Source organism: Ramularia collo-cygni, assembly GCF_900074925.1.
Source record: "Ramularia collo-cygni strain URUG2 genome assembly, contig: RCC_scaffold01, whole genome shotgun sequence".
Lineage (NCBI taxonomy): Eukaryota > Fungi > Ascomycota > Dothideomycetes > Mycosphaerellales > Mycosphaerellaceae > Ramularia > Ramularia collo-cygni.
In genome coordinates, this window is record NW_019716255.1 from 2,355,189 (window position 1) to 2,379,284 (window position 24,096).

The window sequence follows — 24,096 nt, forward strand, 5'->3', positions numbered from 1 at the left end:
CCTGACATCGTCGCCTTATTAGTACTTTGCGGCCCGTCGACATGAGCTGAACAGGTGACGTTCCTTTCCTTTCTATACATTTAATTAGGTTCGAGCCGCTTTGTTTCCCACTGTTTTCGGCCAGAAAATCCCTTCCGTCTCATTGTCCACAAATCGCACGAACTCCGATGCCTTTCTTTCCGCGCAGTATGCCCACCCCTGTCTATTTTGTGGAACGAGACACGCCAAGCCTATATGCCATCGAGCCCCCCCCTTCGATCTCATCCGAGCCGCCTGTCAAATGTCGCCTGAAGTACCTAGATGAAGGTGGTGCAAATCTCGTCTTCACCATACTATGCGATGATGATGGCGAAGTTCCATCCCGACTCCGAAGAAAACTTCTTCGCATCCCGAAAGATTTATCGCATGTGCAAAGTGCAAAGGATCAGCTACGAGCGTTAAAGGACAGCTTCCTCGATCTCTTTCCAGAAGAACATGTGATAAACCATGAGCTCATCAGCCTAGACCGGGGTCTTCTCACTCTCCTCAACCAGGAATTGGCTAGCACAGACCGACCTGGGCACCGCACGGATGATGTACTACTAGAGGGCGACAACATATATGCACTGCTGGTCACTGATATGACTCCACTTGCCGATGAAAATCTCCTCCAGTTAAAACCGAAATRGCTTGCCCAATCGCCAGACGCACCGCCACATGCTAAACGATGTCGGACATGCGCGCTTCGAGCTCAGAGGGCATCGGTTCAGGTTCGAACGGCGACGGATGCCCAGGAAACTTGCCCGTTGAACCTGATCAGTTCAAACATTGCTAAGCGCGAGAAAGCTGTTCTTGCCATCACTGCCGACAAAGTTTTACAAAGCTTCCTCATGAACGAAGCCCAGCCGATTTTGCATCAACTCCGGAAGTGCCAAACGACACTGGATCCTCGCGGTGTTCGGCAAGTGTCGACGCCCGCTTCAGAGTCTGATCTTTGCAAAGCCATGACGCTGCGTGACTGTACGCTGTTTATGAAGAGGTCCGGAAAACTCGTTGAAGCTCGGCTTGGTGATTTGGATCTAAAGCAGCCGGAACGACTTCCCAGGTGGAGGAAGATCGAAGAAATGCTCGTTGCCGAAGGGTGGTATACAAACACCGAGGCGAAGAGGTTCTGGAGGGAGGAGAACATCTGCCAGTTATCGAGCAATACGTGAGTGTATCTTGGACATGAWCAAGCGAATGAAAATACAAGGATCGAACTCTGAAAGCTCGGCATATTCGAATCCTGGCAAAACGAAGATTTTTATCTGCCACCACGTCGCTGTCATGACGATCACTTGGATCCACTCATTCAAGATCGGCTCACGCGTCATGTTCACTATCACTTTGGCACGGCCAACATCAAGTCTTACTGGATACTCGACGGTCTTTGGAACTCGAATTGTTGTGCGTGAAGATGGCATAATGGACATCGGCTCGTGGAAGTCACATACTCTCCGTTTGACTTTGGCTTACTGAGCTTCATTGGTCTCGTTCGGCGGTGAATCCATCTGATGGTGAACATTCTCGAAGGTGGACAGCGCACTGCGCGAGCATACAATCCCTGTGATGATCACGGCTCTGCTGCGGCGAACCGAACGATATCCGAGATATCTTCACATSATCCTCATGCGGTATCGAAGACTTGCTCTTAGGCCTGCTATATCCAAGGAGAATGAACCGCCGTGGTTCTTGCGATGCAGATGTATGGTGTGGCGTAGAAATTGTGTTTCGCGTCATTGCTTTTGCTTAACAATCGTTTCACACGCCCACATTGCGATTGCATAGCACCGAGATCGCAGGAAGAGACTTTCAAAGTACTCCATAGAACGTCACAGAAGATCAATTGTAAGATAGAGTGTATAAAGGCAGTCGGTATCATCGCCGTCATTTGGATTCGGTGTCACATTGAATCTCACTCTCCAACTTATCCRGCTTCGATCACGCACTATACGATCCGCTCATAACAACACATCTCACATTCCAAACTTACCCAAAACACCATGGTTGCCGACAGTGCCTTTGAAGGATGGTGTGGCCTCGATGCCAACAGCGCCAACGGCAACATGAAATGGCAAGGATTTGAGCCAAAGGCCTGGACCGAGGAAGACGTCGACATCGAGGTGAGTAATAATTCAATGCCATTATCAATTATCACCAACTGAGCACTCCTCACAGATCACTCACTGCGGCGTTTGCGGCTCAGACATGCACGTCCTTCGCTCCGGCTGGGGAGCAACAGACTACCCGGTTGTGGTAGGACATGAGATTGTGGGACGTGCAGTCCGTGTTGGCAAGAACGTCAAGTCCGGAATCAAAGAGGGGGACCGCGTCGGCGTTGGTGCTCAAGCTGGTTCATGCCTGCGACCGGATTGTGACGAATGCCAGCATGATGATGAGCAGTACTGCAAGTCTGGCTTCGTAATGACCTATGGATCCAAGTGGCCCAACGGCGACAAGGCACAGGGTGGATATGCGAAATACTGGTGGGTTGCTGCCCAAAATGTCATACACGTGATGTTCCTAACACAGTCAATAGGAGAGGTTCTGGACACTTTGTCTTCCACATTCCGGAAGAACTTTCCAGCTCTGAGGCAGCACCCCTTTTATGTGGGGGTGTGACTGTTTTTGCACCCCTGAAGCAAAACGGTGTGGGACCAGGGAAACGCGTTGGTATCATCGGAGTAGGCGGTTTGGGACACATGGCAATTATTTTTGCTCGAGCTCTCGGGGCTGACAAAGTATACGCCATCTCTCGAAATGACTCCAAGAAGGCCGACGCCATTAAGATGGGCGCTGACGACCTCATTGCAACCGAAGATGAAGGCTGGAGCGAGAAGTACAAGAACAGCTTGGATGTGATCATCTGCACCGTTAGCTCACCCAAGATGCCCTTCACCGAATACCTCAACTTGCTAGATGTCGGCGGTTCGTTCGTCCAGGTCGGAGCTCCTGACGAGGCGCTTCCACCCGTTCTTCCCTTCGCATTGATCATGAAGAAGGTGTCGATCAAGGGCAGCTTGATCGGGTCTCCGGCAGAGATCCGTGATATGTTCAAGGTGGCGGCTGCGCAGAAGGTCAAACCGTGGATCCAGAGCAGGCCAATGGCTGAGGCAAACAAAGTTATCGTGGACTTTGAGGAGGGTCTCCCGCGATACCGGTATGTGCTGTATAACTAGGTTACTTGATAATAGATAGTTAGCAGCGAGATGATGATGAACAAGATTGAGTGCCCTAGTGCGTGACGGATCTGTTGCCATCTCCGGTGTGTGCTTTTCTGCCACGTTCAAGCTGAAAGTGAGACGTGATGCATTGGTCGTGAAACAATCATTCGCTCGCGTTCGATACAATGGGATATATGTAGCCTTGTTTCACGTCCAAAATTGACTTCTCTTGGCACGCTAAAAGCATCAGCCGCATGAATTGCCTTGCCCTGCACAGTGATGGGGAGAAGGACTTCTACCGCGTGCCAGGGCTGCTGCTTCCCTGCCTCATCTGCCTCTCGCGGGCCAACTGCTCCTCGCTCAGGCAGCCGATCCGATTAAGGATTTCCTTGTGCTCGCCAAGCTTGAGACCGCTAGATTTCCCCTTGGCTTTTTTCCTATTGCTCTTTGGCCATGCAACCTCTTCGGAGGTGGTCTCGACTTCGATGAAGCGCGGCTTTTCTGATTCTGCTGGGGCGATGAATGGCACAGATGGCTGTGATGACCCGTCGTCCAGACCCTCCGCTTCTCCCTCGCCTTCGTCATCGCTGCGAGGATCATCCGCAGTCTGGCCTCGGATTACCCGCACCACAACGCGAATGATCATGGCCAGCCATACAAGTGTGAGACACTGTAGCGCCATGAGCAAGCCAAGAAACGTCCAGCGAATGTTGGCATTGAATGATATCGTCTTCGCTTCGGGATTCAGCATTGGCTGGAGTAGATTTTCCAGCAATTTATCCCCACCATCTGGTGAAAGTCGCTCTGCCGTGCTTGTCRAGTACACTCCGTATGGCATGGTCTCAACCGCCACGTGCGCGTAGATGCTCCAGCAGATCGCCAGGTAAGCTCCGTGGCGCGCCACAACCCATGTGATGACAAAAAGTGCGAAGCAAGCATCACAAGCCGCTTGCATACCCACGTAGCGGAGAATCTTGGCCAGCGGGAACACGAGATCCACAATGTCCATGCACACCAAGATTGCATTTCCCACTCGCCATTGCCTGTAGCCATAGCTCCCTACCATCAATCCGACGGTGACAAAGTGGTGTGTGAGCATCTGATAGTGGTCTTTTCGCCTCTCCTCCAAGTGGATTACTATGATCTGTTGGATCCAAAACGCCAGCTGGGAGAGATAGTACAGTTTGATGCCTGGGGAGAGTAAGAGTCGAGGGAAATCGGTCCAGAGCGAGATCAAAAGCGAAGTTGTATCTGTAACGTTCGCGGGAGTATCCTGAACGAACAGGTACAGGCCCCAGAACCAGTAGATGGTGTAGTAGATCAGCATGTACGACTGTTCGGCGAACCTGACGCGACCCTTCCGTCGTCCAATGCCACAGATACCAGCCAGAGGTGTGAGGACATAGTCCAGCATAAACGCTCGGAACGCCGTAAAGTATATGACACAGCTAGCAACCAAATACATATCCCTCGGGCCTTGGGAGTAGAGTCCTGGAAAGTCGGCGGAGGGATATGACAAGGCAACCAAGGCTTTGGCCGTATGACGCAGCGAGGGGAAGAGCACGTATGTCATGCCGAGCAGAATGATGAAGTTGAGCGACAGGCCAAGCTGGTGTTCCATGGCGAGCTTCCGCAAGGCGCTGCCAATGCTCTCGTCCTCATTGCCTTTTGCATTGGTTGATCGTCTCTTATCTTGCGCAACGAATTGGCGACTGGGATCGGCGCACACGGCGATATCATCGACGCTCCATTGCTTGCCCCGCGAGAGGGATTCGGCTTGCGGTGAGTCGGCGGTGTGATGGTCGACGGCCATGGTGGGTGGACGGGGAGCGTCCAGTTTCCCGCTCCGATATCAAGGGCGGAGCGCGAGGATGGCGGGGTGCGCAAGCGGATGTGTGCACTGCCTGCCAATGCGTGGTGGTGCCGACAGCGCGGGCGGTTATGTTGAGCACCTTTTCGAATTGGGTTTCGATGCCAGTGTCAATAGTGGCTCGTACCTGCCTGGATCTCGTCCCGCCAAGATCTGCTTTAACCGCGCTGAAATTTATATTCAAGCGGACGAAGGATGTGAGGGCAATGTCCTGAGACAATGTTGTTCTGGTCGTGCTTCCAGCAGACTCGACAATCTTTGACATGTATATAACTTATCTGCTAGTTGCTCCTAGCCCACAACCTCTCCACACAAAATCAAAATGGTCGGAAGCTTCAAGTTTCGACCGAGTCCCCACCGTCGCGGCTCGCTCCGAAAGCCGCTGAGATTTGATTGGCCCGCGTACGAACAGCTTCTCCATAACTTCAACACCCAGCACGGTTATAATACCGCAGATACGCTGCAATCGCTTTTAGAAGCCATCTGGACTCAGGACTATGAGAGAAGGATGAACAAAAGCCATGCAAGAGTCGTTGGAGTCCAATCTTCTCGAAACGATAGGTACCCAAACAAGCATCGCACCACAGGCAACATCCCAGCCGGAACTAGGTGGCTCCTGAAACGCGACCAACACCAGGATTAGGATTCTTGAGCGCTCACACGTGGCTGAAGAGAAAGTGGCGTTCACAAGACTCCGTTCTATCTTCACCTTCATCTGACCGCGGCGCCGGTGTTCCCACGAAATTCAAAGGAGGGATATTTGAGTTCGGGTAGATTTGGGGCCGGAAAGCGTCAATGATGGCCAGCTTGCCGCTTCAGCATCTCGGCTCGAGAAAGCATTGTTATGTTCTCGTTTCATGTTCAAGACTATATTACGTAGCCGTACTTTTTAATGCACCTCTTCGGCGCATTCGACGATCATCAATGCTATCAACGGAAAGTTCTAGGGGACCGGAGAGGAAGGAGAGGTAAAGCTAGATATAATCCAAAGTTGCGCATGTTCACTGACAACATGATCCACCGGCGACCACTTTCTGCCGACGCTCACTGCCATGGTAAACTTGACCAAATGCTATCGACAATCAAATGAGTCTGTGAGTCTGACTGAGAATTCTCGTTGCCTTGATTCTTCTCTGAGAGTCTGTACTTATGAGTCAAAAGTTGTCAAGAACACAGAGAAGTATGCAGATGTGAGGATCTGTCATTCCAAGATTGCTGGAAAAGAACGCGGCCAAGATCCAGGAAGTGCCACAGCAGGCGCCAAACCGGTTGAAAGGCCTGTGAGCAGTAGGTGTGTTACGGCCTCACAAGGTCGCCGAGGTCGTCTGATATTGGAATCTCCAAAAGCGCGGTGCTTTCTGAGTACTGGTTCTAGAGTTTTGTGGCTTGAGAAGCTGTATACAAAAGAGTGACTGTGCACTGATAGTATGTCCAAACTGTGGAGATGGTCAGAATGACCTCCTTTAGAAAAGTTCTGCTGAGATGTCTGCAAGAAGATTCACGTGGCGAGATCTATGACAACGAAGAACGCCCTTGTACATGACCACCATTGAACCATAGCGTTTCGGGCTCAGCATTGGTGAGGTGCTGCAAGAGGAGAGACTACTAAGATACCCATGGGAGCGTAGTCACATTCACTTGGTATTTCAAGGTGACAACCAGTCGTGCACCCAGCAGAATGCCAGGTCGTTCGAAATTGCGAACGTCTTTCATCCCAACAAAGTCTCGAAAGCGGACTGCACTTCAGTCGAGGTTTGCGGATTGGCCTCACGCCATTCTCGAATTGCCTGAAGTCCTTCCAGGTCCTCACGCATTCTTTCCGCGTTCGTGGTTCCATTCAAAACGCTCACATTTCCCAAGCCGAGTACCAAGCCGTATAGTGCAACAGGTTTGCTGACACTTGCTTCCCTCGCGACAAGTTCAATGAGCTCAGATCTTAACAGATGAGGATTCGCAGTTAGAGTCCAGAAGCTCTGATATACAATGCCTCTATCATTGCAGAACAACCTGATGTCGCGATCATAGCCAGAATCTTGGTAGAAACGATTTTGAATAACGGATGGCTTGATTGTGGCGAAGTCGTAAAGCTCCCTCAGTACATTCAGATGATACGTGTTTGAGATTCCAAGAGACCTAATGGCGTTCGGTACGTGGCTTTCCATGGCTCTCCAGGCCTCCTTAGTCTGCGTCATGGAGGGAAAAGGAGAGTGCAGAACGAGGCAGTCGAGATATGCCTTTTCGTCGATCTTTTCGGTGCATCGCAGATTCTGCAACGAAGATCCCACCGAGGCATTGACTTGATCTGTGATGCTACTCGCTGCATCGTAGGGCATGTTCTGGGGGTTCTGGCCGTGAATCGACGTGAACTTGGTTTGGATATACAGATCATCTCGTTGAAGGTGGCCAGCACTCAATGCATCGCGGATACCTTCTCCGACAAGATGTTCTTGATAATGCTTCGGCTGTGCCGCCGTGTCGATTCCTGTGAACCCGCACTGCAAAGCTTGGGAGACCAGTTGTCTGGTTTGATCTTTCTTCCATGCCGTGCCATAGAGCAGCAGCGGAACCTTCCGAGCTTTGATGGCAGACATTGATCCTTTCGTCTCGCGATAGATCAGCTCTACCAGTCCAAGTCGGCGATGTTTGGTGGTATTGTTTGGTCTGTCGCGGCGGCGAATTAGGAGTGACATCAGCAGAATTGGCTAATAGTTTTGCCGCTAGCGTCGATCATTCTTATCTTCCAAGTTCCCTACATCTACCTTACATCTCCTCAAACCCGCTTTCACTCTCTACAGCATCGCATGGAGAAGAGGATCGTCGGTTGAGCGCCTACTCTTCCTCAATCAAAAGCAGAATGGCATTGAACTGTGTCTCTCTCAAGTCTCCAAGACCAAGACGTCACGCGTCAGCCAAGGAAAAGTTAATACACGTCCATTGGTCAAGTCGCAAGAGCCGGTGAATAGTACGTTTCCCTTTCAGCGWCTCACTTTTTGACTTACTCTTCGTCTGAAACATCACACCATCAACCATGAAGTCGCCCATTCCTGACTATCTCAAACGTGTCCTCGACAATGCGCGGCCTGACTTGTCTGGAGCTCCGGCTGGATACATTGACGTCCTTGCGCGCGCCGATACTTCTCGGTTGGCTGTAGCGATTGCTATGGTGGATGGAAACGTTTATTCCGCTGGCGATGACGATGTCGAATTTTCTATTCAGTCCATCTCCAAGGCTTTCGTGTACGCTCTGGCCATCGAAGACGCGGGACTCGAGCAAGTCCTGAAGAAGATTGGCGTGGAGCCGTCTGGTGACGCTTTCAATGAGCTTTCGCTGCATGAGGGTACCAACAGGCCTATGAATCCGATGATCAACGCGGGAGCCATAACTGCGCACTCGCTGGTTGTTAGCCCAGACGCGACTTCCGAGCAGCGTATCGATCGGATCCTCAAAGTTCTCTCGCAACTCGCTGGACGAGACTTGCAAGTGGACGAGGAAGTTTACGAGGCAGAGCTGAAGGATGGAGACCGTAATATGGGACTTGCTCACATGCTCAAAGCAGCTGGCATCATTCGCTGTGATCCACGCGAAGTTGTCAAAGGGTACATTCGCCAATGCTCCATCAACGTCACCGTGCGGGATCTCGCTTTGATGGCTTCAACGWTGAGCAATGCTGGCTATCATCCAAGATCACAAGTGCGCATTTTCCCACGAGAGAGTGTCCGCCAAGTGCTCTCGGTCATGACTACATGCGGAATGTCAGTGAAATCGAGCACATCTCCACGCCAGTTCCCAGGGCCTTGATGTCCCTGAATTTTGCTGACTCATGCTTCACTCTCTCAGGTACGATGCCGCAGGAGACTGGGTATCAACAGTTGGAATTCCAGCCAAGAGCGGAGTGGCAGGAGGAATCATTGGAGCACTGCCGGGCCAAGTAGGTCTTGCTTCCTTTTCCCCCAAGCTAGACAATAAGGGGAACTCCGTTCGAGGCGTGTCTATCTGCAAGCAGCTTTCGCGAGACATGGGCCTGCATATGATGGACGTCAGCCAGATTGCCCGCTCCACTGTCACTACTTACATCGCCGTGCTCGACACTCCAGACGACCAACATCCCAATGGCCGTCGGATTGCCATATTTCACATGCGTGGATCAGTCCGATTTGCTGGATCTGAGATACTCACTCGCGAGTTGACTCGGGCTCTCGGTGAGCCAGATCCCAAAGATCCAGGCTCAGGTGCCTACGCAGACGCCTGCGCGGTTGTACTTTCGTTTCGCGAAGTTTTCTCCCTCAACACAGTTGCACGAAGGATCATCCATGAGGACGTGAATCGATTGCTTGCAGAGGATAAGACAGTCGTAGTCATCGATCCAACGGGAGTTCTTCGGTGGGATCGAGAAGGCAAGGACAGACATCCCGAAGTGGTAGACAATCAGGACCAGGCAAGAGAGTTCATTGGCGGGCCGGGCTGCTCGGCAACAGTAGCGGCGAGCTGGTGAATGTGTGCAAAAGTCGGTGACAGGCTATAGTCTATCGGGCAGATGCGAAGTGCCGGACATGAATGACAAAGCGATCAGGCACCATTTGCGGTTCAAGCCTCTCGTGAGCTATCCTCAGGCAGTCAATACACATTGTGCTGTACTACAAAAAGTTAATGTTCTTCCGGAAATGTCGACTGCCCATTGGAGTGGGGGAATGCACATCACCTGAGGTCTTCTCTTGAGCGGACCCCCTGCTTCGAGCACATGAGCTGATCCGGCACGTGAGAATTGGCACATGTCAGAAATTAATCACCTGACTCGGCAAATGGTCAAGGAGAGGATGACGAACTTTACCTTACTTACGGCGAGTCATTATCTGTCCTGCTGCGCTCCTTTCCGAAATTCGGGATTTAATTCTCGAACTTCATCCCTCTCTGTTGCAAGCATGATACTCAGCTCCGAAACAGATGACGACGGCAATATTTCTTCGCCACGGCTTCTGAAATTCAACATTCGGGGCGTCCAGGGATTGGCCGTCTCAGCTGGTCAACTTCGCGAGTAGCTTCGCTCCTCTGCGGCCAGAAGGGTGGTAAATACATCATTGGCCGTACACCGCTGAATTTGAATTGTGACAAGGTGCAAGCATCAATACTTGATCTGTTCGTTGCGTGCCTTGAGGAGGTCGCTCTGCATACCAGCCGCTTGCATACACGATTGAATGGACTTGCCCGGTCCGGTCAATGCTTTATACGACGACTTTATTCCTAGCCGGCTGGGTCGAACGCTTTCATCCGAATCGGCCGCCCGACTAGCAGCTATCAATGCGCGTGGCGATATCTTGAAACACCTGAAGCCGCCCTGGCTTGGAGGCTGCAGTAACTTCAGGGCCTCGCTTTCGGAACCGGCCAGCCACTGTCAAGTTTGACAGGGATGTTCCTTGGATACACCGGATTTGCGACTGCATCGAACGACGACTTTGGAACTCGTACATGGTCTTCCTGGCAATCGTTTCTCGATCACTCCGCCTACCCTGAAAGATCGCAGACACGAGGCTGGCGGAAGTGGAGAAGAATGCGGTCACCAGAAATGATGCGAAGTATTCACGGGCCATGCCAGTGGCAGGTATCACTTCATGTGGGTGGTCTCGGACTTGCAATTTTCTCTCCCATGTTACCAGCCAGCTTTCTTCATATGCCCTCCTCTCCCGATTGTGACTTTGTTGAAATAAATACTCCTGCATTGCTACCCTTTGTTTCATAAATGCATCCTGACGGGCACAACGTCTCAGCAGAATTAGCCTCGATTCGGTCATCAGGAGTCTTACCTGGGACACAATATACCTACGACGATCATCTACAAAACTCCTCCACAATGGCCCAACCAGGTCTATCTGCCTTTCCTCCAGTAATACCCGAGAGAGATCCAAGGCACGACGACACCATCAGACCGGTTGAGGATAACACGGGAATCAGGGCTGTCCCACAGTTCGGTACCACCAGGACTCGTGCCAGTACTCAGGCAGGACGGGATCGCAAGGGTAGCAACCCGCCTCTCATGATGGAGCCGTCACATTATCCCGCTACCGAGCCTGAGATGGGCATCGACGATCCACCTCATGGCCCTCCACCCAGTCGTACTCCGTCCCGGCAACAGGTCATGCGATGGCCACTGCCTCCTCCAACACCATCAGATTACGGGTACGACGACATTGCGGACCAAAAATACTTCCCTCACCCACCGTACAGTAGCTATGGAATGCCACCGCCCCGTCCACAGCCGCAGTACTATCCGGAACAACCGCCGTATTACAATCGACCCTACCAGCGCCGCATGAGCTCCGTCAGAGAGTCTACCGAATATGGCGGTGGTCAAGGGCCTCCTCGTCCACCACGGAGGCCACGTTACAGAGAGTATTACGATGGATCGGAAGATGGCGACAGCGATGAAATGCCCCTGCGCAAACCTCGCAGGAAGAGGAGCAGAGGCTCCGATCGTTCAAGCCCTCCTCCGGAAGTTGTGATGCGTCTTCCATTCACTGACTGGATGAACACGACAGTCAAAGGACGTAAGTATCTCACCTTTGCTCATCCATTGCTTTCCAGCTAATCGAAGCTTTTCAGACTTTGTCGCGACAATGGGCGAGTTCATGGGTACCACCATGTTTCTCTTCTTTGCTTTCGCAGGCACCCAAGTCGCGAACATTGGCACAGGCGAGAACAGCACGCAGACCACGACCAATGCGGATACAGGATTCAGCCCCATCGTGCTCCTATACATCGCCCTGTCGTTTGGCTTCAGTTTGATGACGAACGTATGGATCTTTTTCCGTATCTCTGGTGKCCTGTCAGTATCCCATTCCCGGCTTTGATCTCCAGCCCCTGATACTGACCATGTTCCAGCTTCAATCCTGCAGTCACTCTTTCCATGGTCATGGTCAAGGCCATTAGCGTTTCCAGAGGCCTCTTGCTGGTGTCATCGCAGCTCATCGGCGCAGTCTTTGCATCCTATGTTGTCTCGGTGCTCTTCCCAACGACTTTCAACGTGCGAACGACGCTCTCAGAGGGCACCTCTGTAGTTCGCGGAGTCTTTGTAAGTCGTGGGCCAGTCTTCAATGTGARGAGACATCTGCTGATTCCAACCACAGATCGAAGCAATCCTGACAGCCGAGCTTGTCTTCGCCATCTTCATGCTTGCCAACGAGAAGCACAAAGCAACCTTCATGGCTCCAATCGGAATCGGACTTGCACTGTTCATCGCAGAGATGGTCGGAGTGTACTACACTGGAGGCAGTCTGAACCCTGCACGCTCCTTCGGACCTTGCGTCATCTCTGGTGTCTGGGACAACGAGCACTGGATCTACTGTAAGTGCTGAGGTACTCCAAGTCGCTCCAAATCTTTTCTAATCCTTCTGCAGGGGTCGGTCCTACCGCCGGTGCTCTCATCGCTTGGGGTTTCTACAAGATCATCAAGATGCTCGAATACGAGATGGCCAACCCAGGTGAGTAATTCCACCGTTTGGAGTGGTTTACTGTGACTGACATCGTTTTTCAGGTCAAGAATCTGCCAGCAAGGAAGAGGCTGCACAGGAAGCGGCGGATGTTGCTCCTGCTGAAATTCTGAGCCGAAAAGAGACTGTATAGGACATATGAATGTGGACGCGGTAACGGTGCAATGAGATGGCACGGAATACACGAGCGGCGCCCAGAGCGCTGGTGATGGGGTAATAATGATAATGACTGAAGAAGTGGTTTCGGTCCAAACCGTTCAGGAGGTTCAAATCGTTCAGGAGATGTTCATAGGGCGTTGCAGGTGTCGAGATACCAACGGATGAATTGGAACTTACTGTAAACTTGACTTGCCGTGTTATGCTGTCGTCGTGTCGTGCTTTCAAAGTTCCTAGCCAATGGGCAAAAGATAATTTGCGCCCATTAAGCAGCTCGGGGTAGCGGCAGCCATATCCTCATCGGAACATGGTGCTGCCCGAGAGCACCTGTCCATTGTAGGTCGAGCGCAGAACCGGAGCACCACTCCTGCTCTGCACGTTGGAGATCAAGCTAGCAAGCAGACCAACATGGCCTCCTCATCATCAGGCTGTCTCTTCTCTACTGGCGGGTCGGAGTGTAGAGCTGCTGCGACCGCACCCAACATACTGAGAGTACGCCAGAAAGACCATCGCAGCGGGCTGCCAGCGGCGCTGCGGCGTTGAAATTGGCTCGCAGGACAACTGCACAACCTCCTCACATCGAGAGCCGAGCAGCATCCGTCCTGCCAAAAGCCGACCTATGTTTCACAAGATCCAGCTCCGCCCTACTACTGTTGTAGCTCTCATTCATCCGATGGACCTCCTCGCAGCCCTCTGAAACCATCTTCGCAAAGCCCGTACCCACGGCCACCAAATCGCCGGACTGGAGATCAAGAAGGGGACGAGGGCGTGCAGCAGGATCAGAAGGATAATTCCGGAGTACGTGGGCTTTGCGATGTCGTCGTGGCCATGGGAGCAGAGGCTGGAGGAGTTGGCGGCGATGAGAAGGGTGGGACTGTGTCATCTCTGCGGACAGCAGCACACAATAGCAGCTTGCCTCCATCGCGATACAGAGCAGTATTGAAGGGAAAGGACGCGGTCGCGGCCAGAGTTCCGCGCCTGCCCAATTCTGGCATGGTCGAGAACAGCACCCTTCGGACTTCACGTGTTCGACGTCCGCAACACCCTCTCTCTCTCTCCATACGATACCAGGCTCCCGTCGAATCGACCCACAGCTCACCGTTCTGACGGAAGCCATGGAAAGCTCGCAAACATCAGATACGTGGGGGCTCCATCCCTGGTCTGCGGAGCTGACGGCAGCCGGAAATACTTGAAACTCTGGAAGATGAACCCCCTTGGTTGGAACCACCGCCCTCAGACCAGCAATGATGGTACAGCTATTTCACTCTCTCGGTCTGCCAAGGTTCAGTGTATCCATTTCGCTCTCAAATCTGCGGAGATTACAGCATTTCGAAAGACCATGCCAGGAACTTCCCAGGATCGCTGTTGCAATGCTGGCCATGACGATTGCTGTGCAATAGAGAGCGACATATGCCTCACAACGCTGCAGAAGCTTGTACGGTTCTGCTATGAGCGTTGTCAATAAGCTGCAAACCCATTGAGTCGAGCCGTGAAGACAAGTCCGAGGTCAGCGTTGGCGTCCACAGATGAAGAACCAATCGACTGGAGTCCTAGATCGAACAGATCGATCCAGAATAGCACGAACTGCAGTCCATATTGACATGAAAGCGACCTGTTGCATCAAAGCACATCGAAACGCCAGCCCGCCATGATGATCTTGCTAGAGAGTAGAAGTCCGAACACTCCCGCAGGTTGTTGGTCACGCATATGGCAGGCGGTATATGTGCTGTGTTATTGACAACGAAGAATGGGGCCGGGATGGCAGGAAGCTGCCAGAGAGTCTGGAGGTCTGCTGCTCCAGCAGACAGCGTACGAGATGGATCGAAGTTGGCGGTGCGAGTCATTGCTCGCAGTGCTTGGGACTGACGAATTGGGAGCTTGTGCTGATGGGAGTTTCCAAGCGAGTCTTTGATGGTTCGTCGCCGAGCCAAACGTGCTACTGGATCTGCACGAGGACATGGCCCGCCAGTGGCTCTCGGCCGCCCCAAGGAGCTCCAGAGCCAATTTATTGCATGCCGAATCCGGGATTCAAAGAACAAGCGGTGATTCCTCTTTGCTATTTGAAGTCTGGGAAACATCTGCTGGCGAGCCCTCCGGATTTAAGGGGACAATGCGATGCCTGAAGCTCTCGATGTCCACATAACTCTGGCAAGACGCACGGCATTGTCCCGCTTCCAGGCTTGGACGCTCACAGATATCGCCACGCCAATATCCCTAGTAATACATACCTTGTATCATGGGTTTGATGCTCGTTGTTCATGCCGAAATGCCCTGCGTGTGGACTCCTGGACATCGCAGTACCGTGTTCATTTCTTCCCTTGCTCTTTCGGTTCTGCTGGCGGCAGCTTCTTGCGCACGAGTTGCAGGTTTCATCGACACAGTGATCCTCGGGGCCATCAAGGGGCTTCCAGTCGGGTTTCAAGAGTGGGTGCTGTTCTATGCGATGCTCGATCAATGTTGCGCGAGCTCTACAGTCTGTCGCCTTGTCCGTTGTGGGCCGATCTCATGGCTAGAGGTTAGGCGAGCGATCTCAGGCGGGTACACATTCGCGGCTTGCCATGTTGCAGGCGATGTACGACCTACCGCTACCTTCGCCTTGCCGGTGTGCCGCCTCTTTCACCGGTAGGTGCGCTGCTCCTGTCGTTGATGGAGCGGGAGTGTGATTCACCGACTGGCATGATAGATACGAGGTTTCCATCTCTTCTTGCCTCTGTCCTCGCGACACCTAGCCCTTCCTGGCCAGCTGCTGCGTTTTACCCAGGGCTCTTTCCCGCTCGTGCTGCTTCCTCGCTCCGTCTTGGGGTTTCGAGGTTTATCTTTGTCGGGTTTCACCCAGCCTCGATAGACATGGATTTCAACAGCTGGAGGTCACGAAACCCGCCGGAGGCTCGTCGTACGGTCTCAGTGTAGTTGCAGGTGCACTCCATGTTGCGGCTTCGAGTGAGACTGTGTTCCGAGGCCGTCGAATCCGAGTCTGTCTTTCGACTGACGCAAGGGATGTCGTGGATGGAATGCTGCTGTCGGCGCAACCAGACCGCATCCTTCCAATGCGCAGGATGTGGATTACTCACTGCCCTTCAAACGTGCGGACTTGGTGTACCATGCTTCTGGCCAGTCTGAAATGTTTCGCTGTGTACGTCTAGAATCTCGGCGAGGACTGCTTTCCTCCGCCTCCGCCGTGACGATCGTACGAGGGCCAGATGCCTCATACAAGAGCCATCAGCCATTGCGCAGCATCAGGCAGTGACAGTGATCATGCTGAGTGGCCCAGGACTACAGCCAGGAGGCACTTCGACAGTGTACGCGGAATCAGCTCTATGTCCATGTCTACCTGTGTCTGCATCTGTCTAGCTCTGCTTTCACATAAGTGCCCTCAAGGCGGGCCACTACTTCTCCGTCGAGAGAGCTGTCAATATGAGGCTGCCTCCACGAGAGTACCTAGCCTTTCGGCGACAGTCTGGCGAGTGACTCTTCTGATAGGGTGGATTCCGCTACCTTCAAAAACAGAGACTGTATCGAGCGAACAGTCTTACGATCGATGCGAGGGGACTTGACGATTCCTGACATGTTGGGGCATCCTCATTGAAAGCTCTGTCCATTGCTCTGTGGTGCTGCTCGTCGCATCTGGCCTGCCATCAGCGGACGCGCAGCAATACCCATCCCACCCGCACCAACACGTCGCAACAAAACACAATCACGACGACGACAAGGAGAATGGCTCTTCTCCTGAACCTTGCACAAGGCAAGACACAGATGAAAAGGTTGCGTCAGCTGGAGACAGTGCGATACCAGCGACACGGTGTCCTGCCACATGGGCAAGCCCAGCGGTGGAAGAACGGGTTCCAAAAAAAGAAGTTTTTATAGCCACCGTAGTGGCCTTGGGAGGAGTTACCCTCACTAAGAACAGATACTACACTTGATCTCTGTGATGAGGTTAGCAAACAGTGGATGGATGAGGGGAAAAGGGATATCTTACAAGCCAGAAGGCAAAGAGAGTTGAAGAGCAAAAGTTTGGCGGCGAAGAAAAGTCCTTTAATGCACCCTCGACGCTAGCGCCGCGCATGCTACAGCCCGCGCAAACGTTCTGGATTGAACTGAGGAGACGGCGAGGTCAGTGCTGGGGTGGGGGCGTTGTCGGCCGGCGACGGCTTCAGGGGGCTAGGCTTCATCAGGAGTGCCGTGGACGATGCCTACTCAATGTCTACCAGCAAGCAGATGAGCGTAGACGTGCCAGTTCCGAGGCTTCCCCTACGAGCATACAGTATGCAGCGTGTCCGCTGGTTCTCGTGTATTGCAAGCGTGGATCCTCAGTGCAGGACGGTGGCCTGTGTTCCTAGCCATCGCTTCGGCGGCACGCGACACTGTGCTCAAGGCCGTTCATCCTACTGCGGCATGCATGTCATTTATCTGGGATGCGTACTCTTGGAGCCTCTGCCCCAGTGCTCTGCGGGAATCCGATGAGATGCTAGAACCATCGTCCTTCCGACGCTTGTCACTTTGAGGCCTGCAATTGCGGTTTGATGTGTGGGTCACACAATTTTCAGCCTTTCCTTCATGCGCTTGCCAGTGCTCAGCCTCAATGCCCAGCTTGTGTGTGAGAGAAACTCGTGAGGGTCCGACAATATGCACATCTTCTCGTCTTCAGAGCCAGACATCCTCGGGAACCACCTGACCCAGAGAGCTTGAAGGCTTTTAGCAGCTCTAAAGGGAGGGCTCTGCCGGAAGCGAGGCCTCGAGATGATACAAAGATGCCCTGAGCGAGCACTGTCTTGATGAATAGATCTCATGTCGACCGCCCTACCCTAACCTGCGCGCTCTGGCATGAATGCGCAGACCTTGCCCGAATTGCCCGGATTGCACGTTGCAGTCGCACAACATCAAATTGTTCACAGTCTATGGACGACGTTTTCTGCAGCCCCTGAGCAATTTGTGTACGTGTACTGGGTGTCTCAAAAAAAATTAGGCTATGGCACACGGAGGCTCTGATTCTAGCTCGCTGGACGGAGCTGCACATCCATCAATGCTCACAGCTGCTTCTTAGACCGTGAAGGGGCTAGGTTTTCACTCCGTACTGCTTCCTCACTCTCAAGAGGCGCGTCATGTCCAATCTCCTGGAGGCAGCTATGCAAGCATTCCTCCGCCTGCTTCTGTCATGCCTGCCATTTTGTGGTCACTCAAATCTTCCCGCATCTTTCACCTTTCAAGTGCTGCTATACCTCATGTTTTTGGGTCCTTGACCAGAACGGCAGTCCTCCCCCTCGTGCCCATCATTCTCCATATGATGAGCGCCCCAGCTCTTGCACACGCCTGTCCTTCAGATGGCGTAGCGATGATGGATATGTATGACGGTGGTACTTGCCATTCGGTCTGAGGAGTTTGACTCGACTGTGTTGTTGAGATCCGATGCTTTCTGCCCTCGGACTCGAAACTCCGTATCGTTGGCGGTGCGCTGGAGTAGCATGACCGTTTGAAGTGGTCGCCACGCCGTGGTTTCAGCGCTTCAGAATACCACATCGTCAGGCGTCGGCTTCTTCCTTTCGATTTTACACCTGCGGGCAATGCCTTTCAGGGCGCGCCCCAGTGAAGCAGGATGTCAAGCTCTAAGCAGGTCAGGGCCGCTGGGGACGGCTCCTTTGCTGTCTTGTGCAAGAGGTGTTCTGGCCGTCTATGTGTGCTCCTCGAACCACGTCTCAGCATCTGGATGCGTCTCGCTGCTCAAGGGTCAAAGTGCTACATGCTACGAAGATGAGAAAGCAAGGAAACCGATTCACTGTTGTCTTTCGATGCGAGACTATTGGTGGCGGTCCGCCAGCACTCTCTACGGTATGCTACTTATCGATGTGGGAATTGGGTCACTTTTGCGGCTCTGGTGTCGAGATAATAGTACAAGAGAATCAGGCCCTTTATTAAGCAAGCTACCGACTGCTGTATTTTTTCTCCCACACGCCAAAATGCCTGCTTTCGTATGCTAGAAGCCACATCCTTGGGCTGGACGGGCGATGTTTGGCTGGGAGCTCCATGGTCGGAATAGCAATTGCTCTTTGACAAAGAGGACATCCCATTCATCTACGTTCTATGCGCGTACCCCAGGCTCTCCGCAGGGCTCTATACGTAGAGGATTGGATTCTATCGCCAGAGGGTCTGATCGAGCGAGACGAGGTCACAAGTCTTTCTTTCACGAGTGCCTGTTTCCATTCACATGTGCTTCTCCTGGGCTCTCTGCGTCGCTGCAGTCTAGATAATTCCTCTGCCGGAGCGAGAGTCTGTTCTTAGAAATTCTTCTGCGCATGGATGTGGCTGGCATCTACTCGAGGTCCTTCGCCACTGTAACATCACCCTGCCAGTGACACACGCGGTCTCCGAGGGTGGTGTAACAGCCAAGTTGTATTGCTTGCGTTCTTTGACCTGGTGTTGGCGGATACATGTTAAGCAAGCTTGCTGCGCTTCTGCCCTCTTCCCCTCCACAACAACACCTACGTCCTCGCCCGTTTTGTTCCACCCCCACCACCAAGTTTCTCTCTCACACATCAAAATCTACCCTGCAAGCGAGCAAACGCTGTGCGCAGAATGACGGACCAATTTCCCGAGTTTGAAGGTGGAGACGTGCGCGTCGTCCTCACAACTGGGCGACAGTACCAGCTCCACGCGAGCATCCTGCGCCAGCACAGCCGCACAATGCGGGATCTCTTGAATCCCAGAACCGCCATCGATCTCTCCTCCCGCGCGGTGAGGAAGGGCGCTTCCACACGGTGGAAGATGGTTCTCGTGCCYACCGACGACGAGGACGCGGCCCTACGCTTCCAGCTCTCCATTGTGCCTCTCACCGACAGCGGCGTTGAGCCTCGTGGCAGTACGACGACCATTGTCGTCGAGAACGAGAACGGCCGTGTGAGCGATCCGCTCTTCAAGGTACTACGTACAATCTTCTCCATTTCAGGGGCCTTTGCTGACTACCTCACCTTAGGCTTACCACTCCATCCTGGCCGCCCTTCACGGTCTACCGATCGATCTCGGCGATGCGCAGGAGGACAACATGGCGGACTTGCTCAAGGCCGCTCTAGAGGCACTCAGTGTCGCAGAGTATCTTCAATGTGTGCCCATCGTGACTGGTCCTATCGAGGCCACCCTGCTAGCGACTGGCCAGAACCTGTACCGCGCCATTGCCGAAAACCCAACGGGTTGGCTGGTGTTCAGTGACCGCATTCGTTCCCGTGCCATCTTCAAGGAGGCCATGATCCACGCTGTCGGTCGCTACAACACCGATAAGATCCAGACCGTCATTCACGATGGAGCAATGCACGACGGTATCGTCTCTATCCTCGAGCGCAAAGCCCAGGAAGTTATCAACGGCGTCTCCATCACCATGCGCCGCCTGTCGGCTTACTATCCCATCAGCCTGACTCGAGTCGCCACAGTCGGACGCATCGACAAAGACAACACTGGCCGCGCAGACTATGGCAACGACATCCTCGGCTGGATGGCCCTCTGCGTCTTCCGTCACTGGCTCGGCGACATGATGGCTACCGACCATACCACCCACGACAAAGACATGGGATTTTTCTTCATCCAGTTAATCGCCCAGGGCGGGAATGCATACCTCAATCGCACCCTCATGCAGCAGTCCTTCCACGCCAAATTTCCCATGAGTCCGAAGGGCATGAACGCCGTCGAGTTCCGCCTCACTGAGATCAAGAACAACGTCAAAGACTACGTCAAGGGCTACTTCAAACCCACATGTCAACTCGATCTACACCGTTATCCTGTCAAACACTACACTCACACCAACATCGCTCCTGAGGATTTCCCTTGGCATGCGGAGCAAGCTGCAGCTCGGAATGCCGATATTGAACGAGTCATGTACGGCCTTGGAAACGCGGACGAGGATGAGGATCTCGATGAAGACGGTGACTTGACGTCCGTGTACGGTGCGTCTGAGGCAGAGGCCCACGAAGAAGGCTCTGGGTATGAGGGCGGGAACGATGCTGAAGGCAGTGATACAGGCACTCAGCAGAACGACCAGGATGACGACAATGGAGAAGACGACGACGGTGACACTTCTTGAACAGCCACTTTAGAATCACAGCATCGGATGAGTTCTACGTGAGCGTTGGCGCGAAGATATTTCTGATTAGCATCGGTATCGAGGTAACCAGAAGTCTCTGGTCTGGCGCAAACATGCAGCGTGCGAGTACCTTCGCAGGGGTTTCACAGCATGGCAATGTCTTCAAGATCGGATCGCGCGATATCGAACTGAGCATTTTAATGAACATTGAATTTCTTGAGTCTTCCTACCAACAGGGAAACAAAGATGAATCATGCATCATTCGAGTTCCGCTGCGTCACTCTTTTATTTCTCGTGCTGCATTTTCTGATGCAAAGTGCTTTTGAGTGAGGCTGCGCTGGAGAGGCAAGAAATCGTAAACTGTAAGCCGCGATGAGAATGCTCGACAATCATCGCAATTCGTCCCGAATTTCTTGAATGAGTTCCTTGTTGTTGGGCAGCTGCGCAGCAGGCTTTGCAGCCACAAAGTGCAGCGATCCCGATACACCACCCTTGAGCGACTTCTTAAAGTCGTCGCTAAGGGAAAGCAAGGTTCCGAGTGCTGATAGAGTTCTGAACAACGCGTCGGCGTCGGAAGCATGTGGATTCTCGCATTCGAGCTGCACTGCGATGTCAGTGAGGAGAGATGTCGCGCGAGCTTCACTCGACTTTGCGTTTTGTGAAGCGCCACCACTGACGAGCAGCACGGCGAAGTTGAGATACAGAGTTGCCAGAGCTTTGACTTGAGCAGGCGACTCTGGCTCCGAAGCGAACGGTCGGACGAGCTGAAGCACGGATTCGAAGTTGCCATTCATGATCTGCAGGCCGGCATCGCTCTTGAACAGATTGGTGAGAAGGCGAATGGTGTGCACAACATTGTTGGCAGTCTCTTGTCGAGGCTTGAGAAGTCCAGCGGCGGTGAGCGTATCGATGACGGTGTGTCCATTTGCGGTTGTAGCGTTGACGAACGATGGGGACACGGCGCAAACAGCCAACACCCCGACTGCGGGAACTCTAGACTTCTGTGGCCATTGCGACGCGGCCTTGAGTAAAGCGTTGACTTGGGTAGCCGTCGGTTTCGGATCCTGCTTGTTCTGCAGCTGGGCGGGAAGTGCCTTCAGTGCTGCAACCTCTTCGGATTGAAGACCTTGCTCGGCCGCAATCTCGCCAGATTTGATCAGATCTTCCGTCTTCTGGGAGATGATGTTGATAGCATTTGCAGGGTTGCCTTCAACGATGCCAACATAATTGCGCTGAGGGAGCCTTCGTGGTCCTGATGGTGCATCGCCAGGTCGATATCTCCGCTCTGTCCCGTAAGGATCGTGTCCTGGAGGTGGTGCTTGATTCGACGGATATGCATCCTGACCGATGGTCGCACCTCTGGTGTTCTCAGTGATCCAGTTTGCGACCTGGTCGTAGTATGTCATCGGAAGCTTGTTACTCTCCAGGAAGCGACGAGCAGCATCCCAGGCACTCTCGGTAAGGTTGTATGGGAGCTTGAGCGGTGGCTTACCATCTTCAATGTCGATATCGAAGACGTAGTCATACTCCTTACCGTCGTGCACCTTTTTGCTMGAACCTGTGCCTTCACCTTCGACAACGGTGCCAATCTATTTGACGCGAGTCAGTCACAGGTACTTTGGAGTGTTGTCCTTGCATTCGTGCTCACCAAGTTCCACTGTCCAGCTGATGCAGACCATAGATGCGCAGTCACGCTGCCATCATTCTCGCGGATGAGAAGCTGCTGGCCGTCTTTCTGCCCGACCTGGGTACGTAGCGCTTCTAGAGATGAGAATAAACGTTAGCCAAGAAGTGTTCTTTCATGTCACGCGATGTTGAGATGATATACCCGGTCCCGGAAGCGTCTCCTTCTCGAATGGCAAGCCTTGGTTAGCGGTTTGAGCAGGTATCGCATGCATTCGGTTGCTCTCTTCAAATGCTTCGATGGCCTGTAATCTGGTCAGCGGACTCATTTCGCAGTACAACAGCAATTCTAGCGCTCTCAAGTTCGTCCTCGCTTGCTGTCAAGTGTTTGATCAGATGGGAGTAGAACATACCTCAGCATCCGCTTGCCGCTCCGGGTCTCGCGAGAATATTCGAATAATGTTGTCGCTGGCACCGCTCGCAATGTCGCCGTTCTCACAAGCTTCAACAGTCCAAATGCTGATAGCCGGGTGTGTAATGGTCTGAATGCACTGCCCATCCCTCCAAAGCCTCACAGTGCGATCTTCGGATGAGCTTACTATGTCTCCATTCGGGAGGATGGCCAAGTCATAGATGTACGCTGTATGTCCTTCCAGGCTAGCGACTTGGAGTCCGTCAAGAGTCCATAGCCGGATGACCTCGTCGTTTCCTGCTGAGGCCAGCGCCGCGCCAGACCAGTGACCTTGTGGAAGCTTGCACAGTGCTCGCGCAACGTCAGTGTGGCCCTCGAGAGATTGCAGAATCTTTCCGCTCTTCACATCAAACACCCTTACGACCTTGTCTGCGCAAGCAGTCACAATGGTCTTTGCATCGTAGACCATGACCGCCCAAACCGGACCTTGGTGTCCGGCGAGCTCTGTAACGACGCTGGCGCTCTCTACATCCCACACAAAAACCTGGCTATCCCATGAGCCGCTTATGACTTGTTCACCATCTTCGCTAAAGGCCAGACATGCAATGTTTCCGGCATGACCAATAAGCATGCGGTATGGATCTTCCTCAGGTGGCGCTCCAACTTGTTTGACGAACACGAATGTCTCTCTTCCACCCGCGGCGATTGTTCCTTTTGGACACTCCTTCGATTTTGGCGCAACTGCCAGACCATTGAACCAATGTGAGCCTTGCAAAGCGATGGTGTCGTCGTAGGCAGGTGGCTGGGCCGATGTTCGCTTCCACTGTCGAACGGTGTTGTCTCGCGAGGCGGAGAAGAGCAGATCGCTGCTTGGGAAGACGATGGCGCGGACCTACATAAGATGGCGGTCAGCTACTCCAAGCAAGTGAAGAATAAGAAAGGCGGCAAGATGGAAAGCGGCAACAGTCTGAGTGAAGGAAAGATCATCAGCAACTTACATCTTCTTCGTGGCCTCGCAGCGTTGCTGAGAGTCTGAAGTCGCCTGACATGTTGATGAATCACAGCTGCAGGTTGATGTATGAGGCAGTCCGAATGTTGCAGCTCTACCCTCTTCCGCGTTGTGTTGTTTGGCAGGCGAAGCTCCAGAGGGAAGCTCTCAACGCGCTAGTGCCTGGGGAAATGCCGTMACCGCAAGTAACTTTAGGTAGTAGCCCAAGGGCATCACTGACCAACATTGGACTTCAGGTGCTTTTGAATCACCACTCCATTCCACTCCGCCCCATCAGCCTCCGCCGTTCACTTTTCATGT

General features: G+C 53.0%; 7 protein-coding genes; 4 read left to right on the forward strand and 3 right to left on the reverse strand.

Annotated features, from left to right (window-relative positions):
* Positions 1 to 2,021: 2,021 nt before the first annotated feature.
* On the forward strand, positions 2,022 to 3,197 carry RCC_00835 (related to alcohol dehydrogenase, class C; the record flags this gene model as incomplete). XM_023766029.1 has 3 exons in its annotated part: positions 2,022 to 2,141; positions 2,197 to 2,504; positions 2,558 to 3,197. 3 exons carry the CDS (start codon positions 2,022 to 2,024, stop codon positions 3,195 to 3,197), a joined length of 1,068 nt encoding a protein of 355 aa, XP_023621797.1.
* Positions 3,198 to 3,477: 280 nt separating this feature from the next.
* RCC_00836 (related to protein LAC1) lies at positions 3,478 to 4,995 on the reverse strand (the record flags this gene model as incomplete). Its single annotated transcript, XM_023766030.1, has 1 exon — positions 3,478 to 4,995. One exon carries the CDS (start codon positions 4,993 to 4,995, stop codon positions 3,478 to 3,480), a length of 1,518 nt encoding a protein of 505 aa, XP_023621798.1.
* A 1,766-nt stretch (positions 4,996 to 6,761) lies between these two features.
* RCC_12261 (related to aldo-keto reductase (AKR)) lies at positions 6,762 to 7,643 on the reverse strand (the record flags this gene model as incomplete). Its single annotated transcript, XM_023766031.1, has 1 exon — positions 6,762 to 7,643. One exon carries the CDS (start codon positions 7,641 to 7,643, stop codon positions 6,762 to 6,764), a length of 882 nt encoding a protein of 293 aa, XP_023621799.1.
* Positions 7,644 to 8,080: 437 nt separating this feature from the next.
* Positions 8,081 to 9,545, forward strand: RCC_12262 (related to glutaminase, kidney isoform, mitochondrial precursor; the record flags this gene model as incomplete). XM_023766032.1 has 2 exons in its annotated part: positions 8,081 to 8,805; positions 8,891 to 9,545. 2 exons carry the CDS (start codon positions 8,081 to 8,083, stop codon positions 9,543 to 9,545), a joined length of 1,380 nt encoding a protein of 459 aa, XP_023621800.1.
* A 1,353-nt stretch (positions 9,546 to 10,898) lies between these two features.
* Positions 10,899 to 12,667, forward strand: RCC_00837 (related to aquaporin; the record flags this gene model as incomplete). XM_023766033.1 has 6 exons in its annotated part: positions 10,899 to 11,592; positions 11,648 to 11,870; positions 11,927 to 12,116; positions 12,172 to 12,388; positions 12,442 to 12,525; positions 12,579 to 12,667. The coding sequence occupies 6 exons, from the start codon at positions 10,899 to 10,901 to the stop codon at positions 12,665 to 12,667; spliced, it is 1,497 nt and encodes a 498-aa protein (XP_023621801.1).
* A 6,590-nt stretch (positions 12,668 to 19,257) lies between these two features.
* RCC_00838 (uncharacterized protein) lies at positions 19,258 to 20,752 on the forward strand (the record flags this gene model as incomplete). XM_023766034.1 has 2 exons in its annotated part: positions 19,258 to 19,599; positions 19,655 to 20,752. The coding sequence occupies 2 exons, from the start codon at positions 19,258 to 19,260 to the stop codon at positions 20,750 to 20,752; spliced, it is 1,440 nt and encodes a 479-aa protein (XP_023621802.1).
* A 389-nt stretch (positions 20,753 to 21,141) lies between these two features.
* Positions 21,142 to 23,836, reverse strand: RCC_00839 (related to phospholipase a-2-activating protein; the record flags this gene model as incomplete). XM_023766035.1 has 5 exons in its annotated part: positions 21,142 to 22,341; positions 22,401 to 22,513; positions 22,581 to 22,680; positions 22,789 to 23,679; positions 23,786 to 23,836. 5 exons carry the CDS (start codon positions 23,834 to 23,836, stop codon positions 21,142 to 21,144), a joined length of 2,355 nt encoding a protein of 784 aa, XP_023621803.1.
* Positions 23,837 to 24,096: the final 260 nt, after the last annotated feature.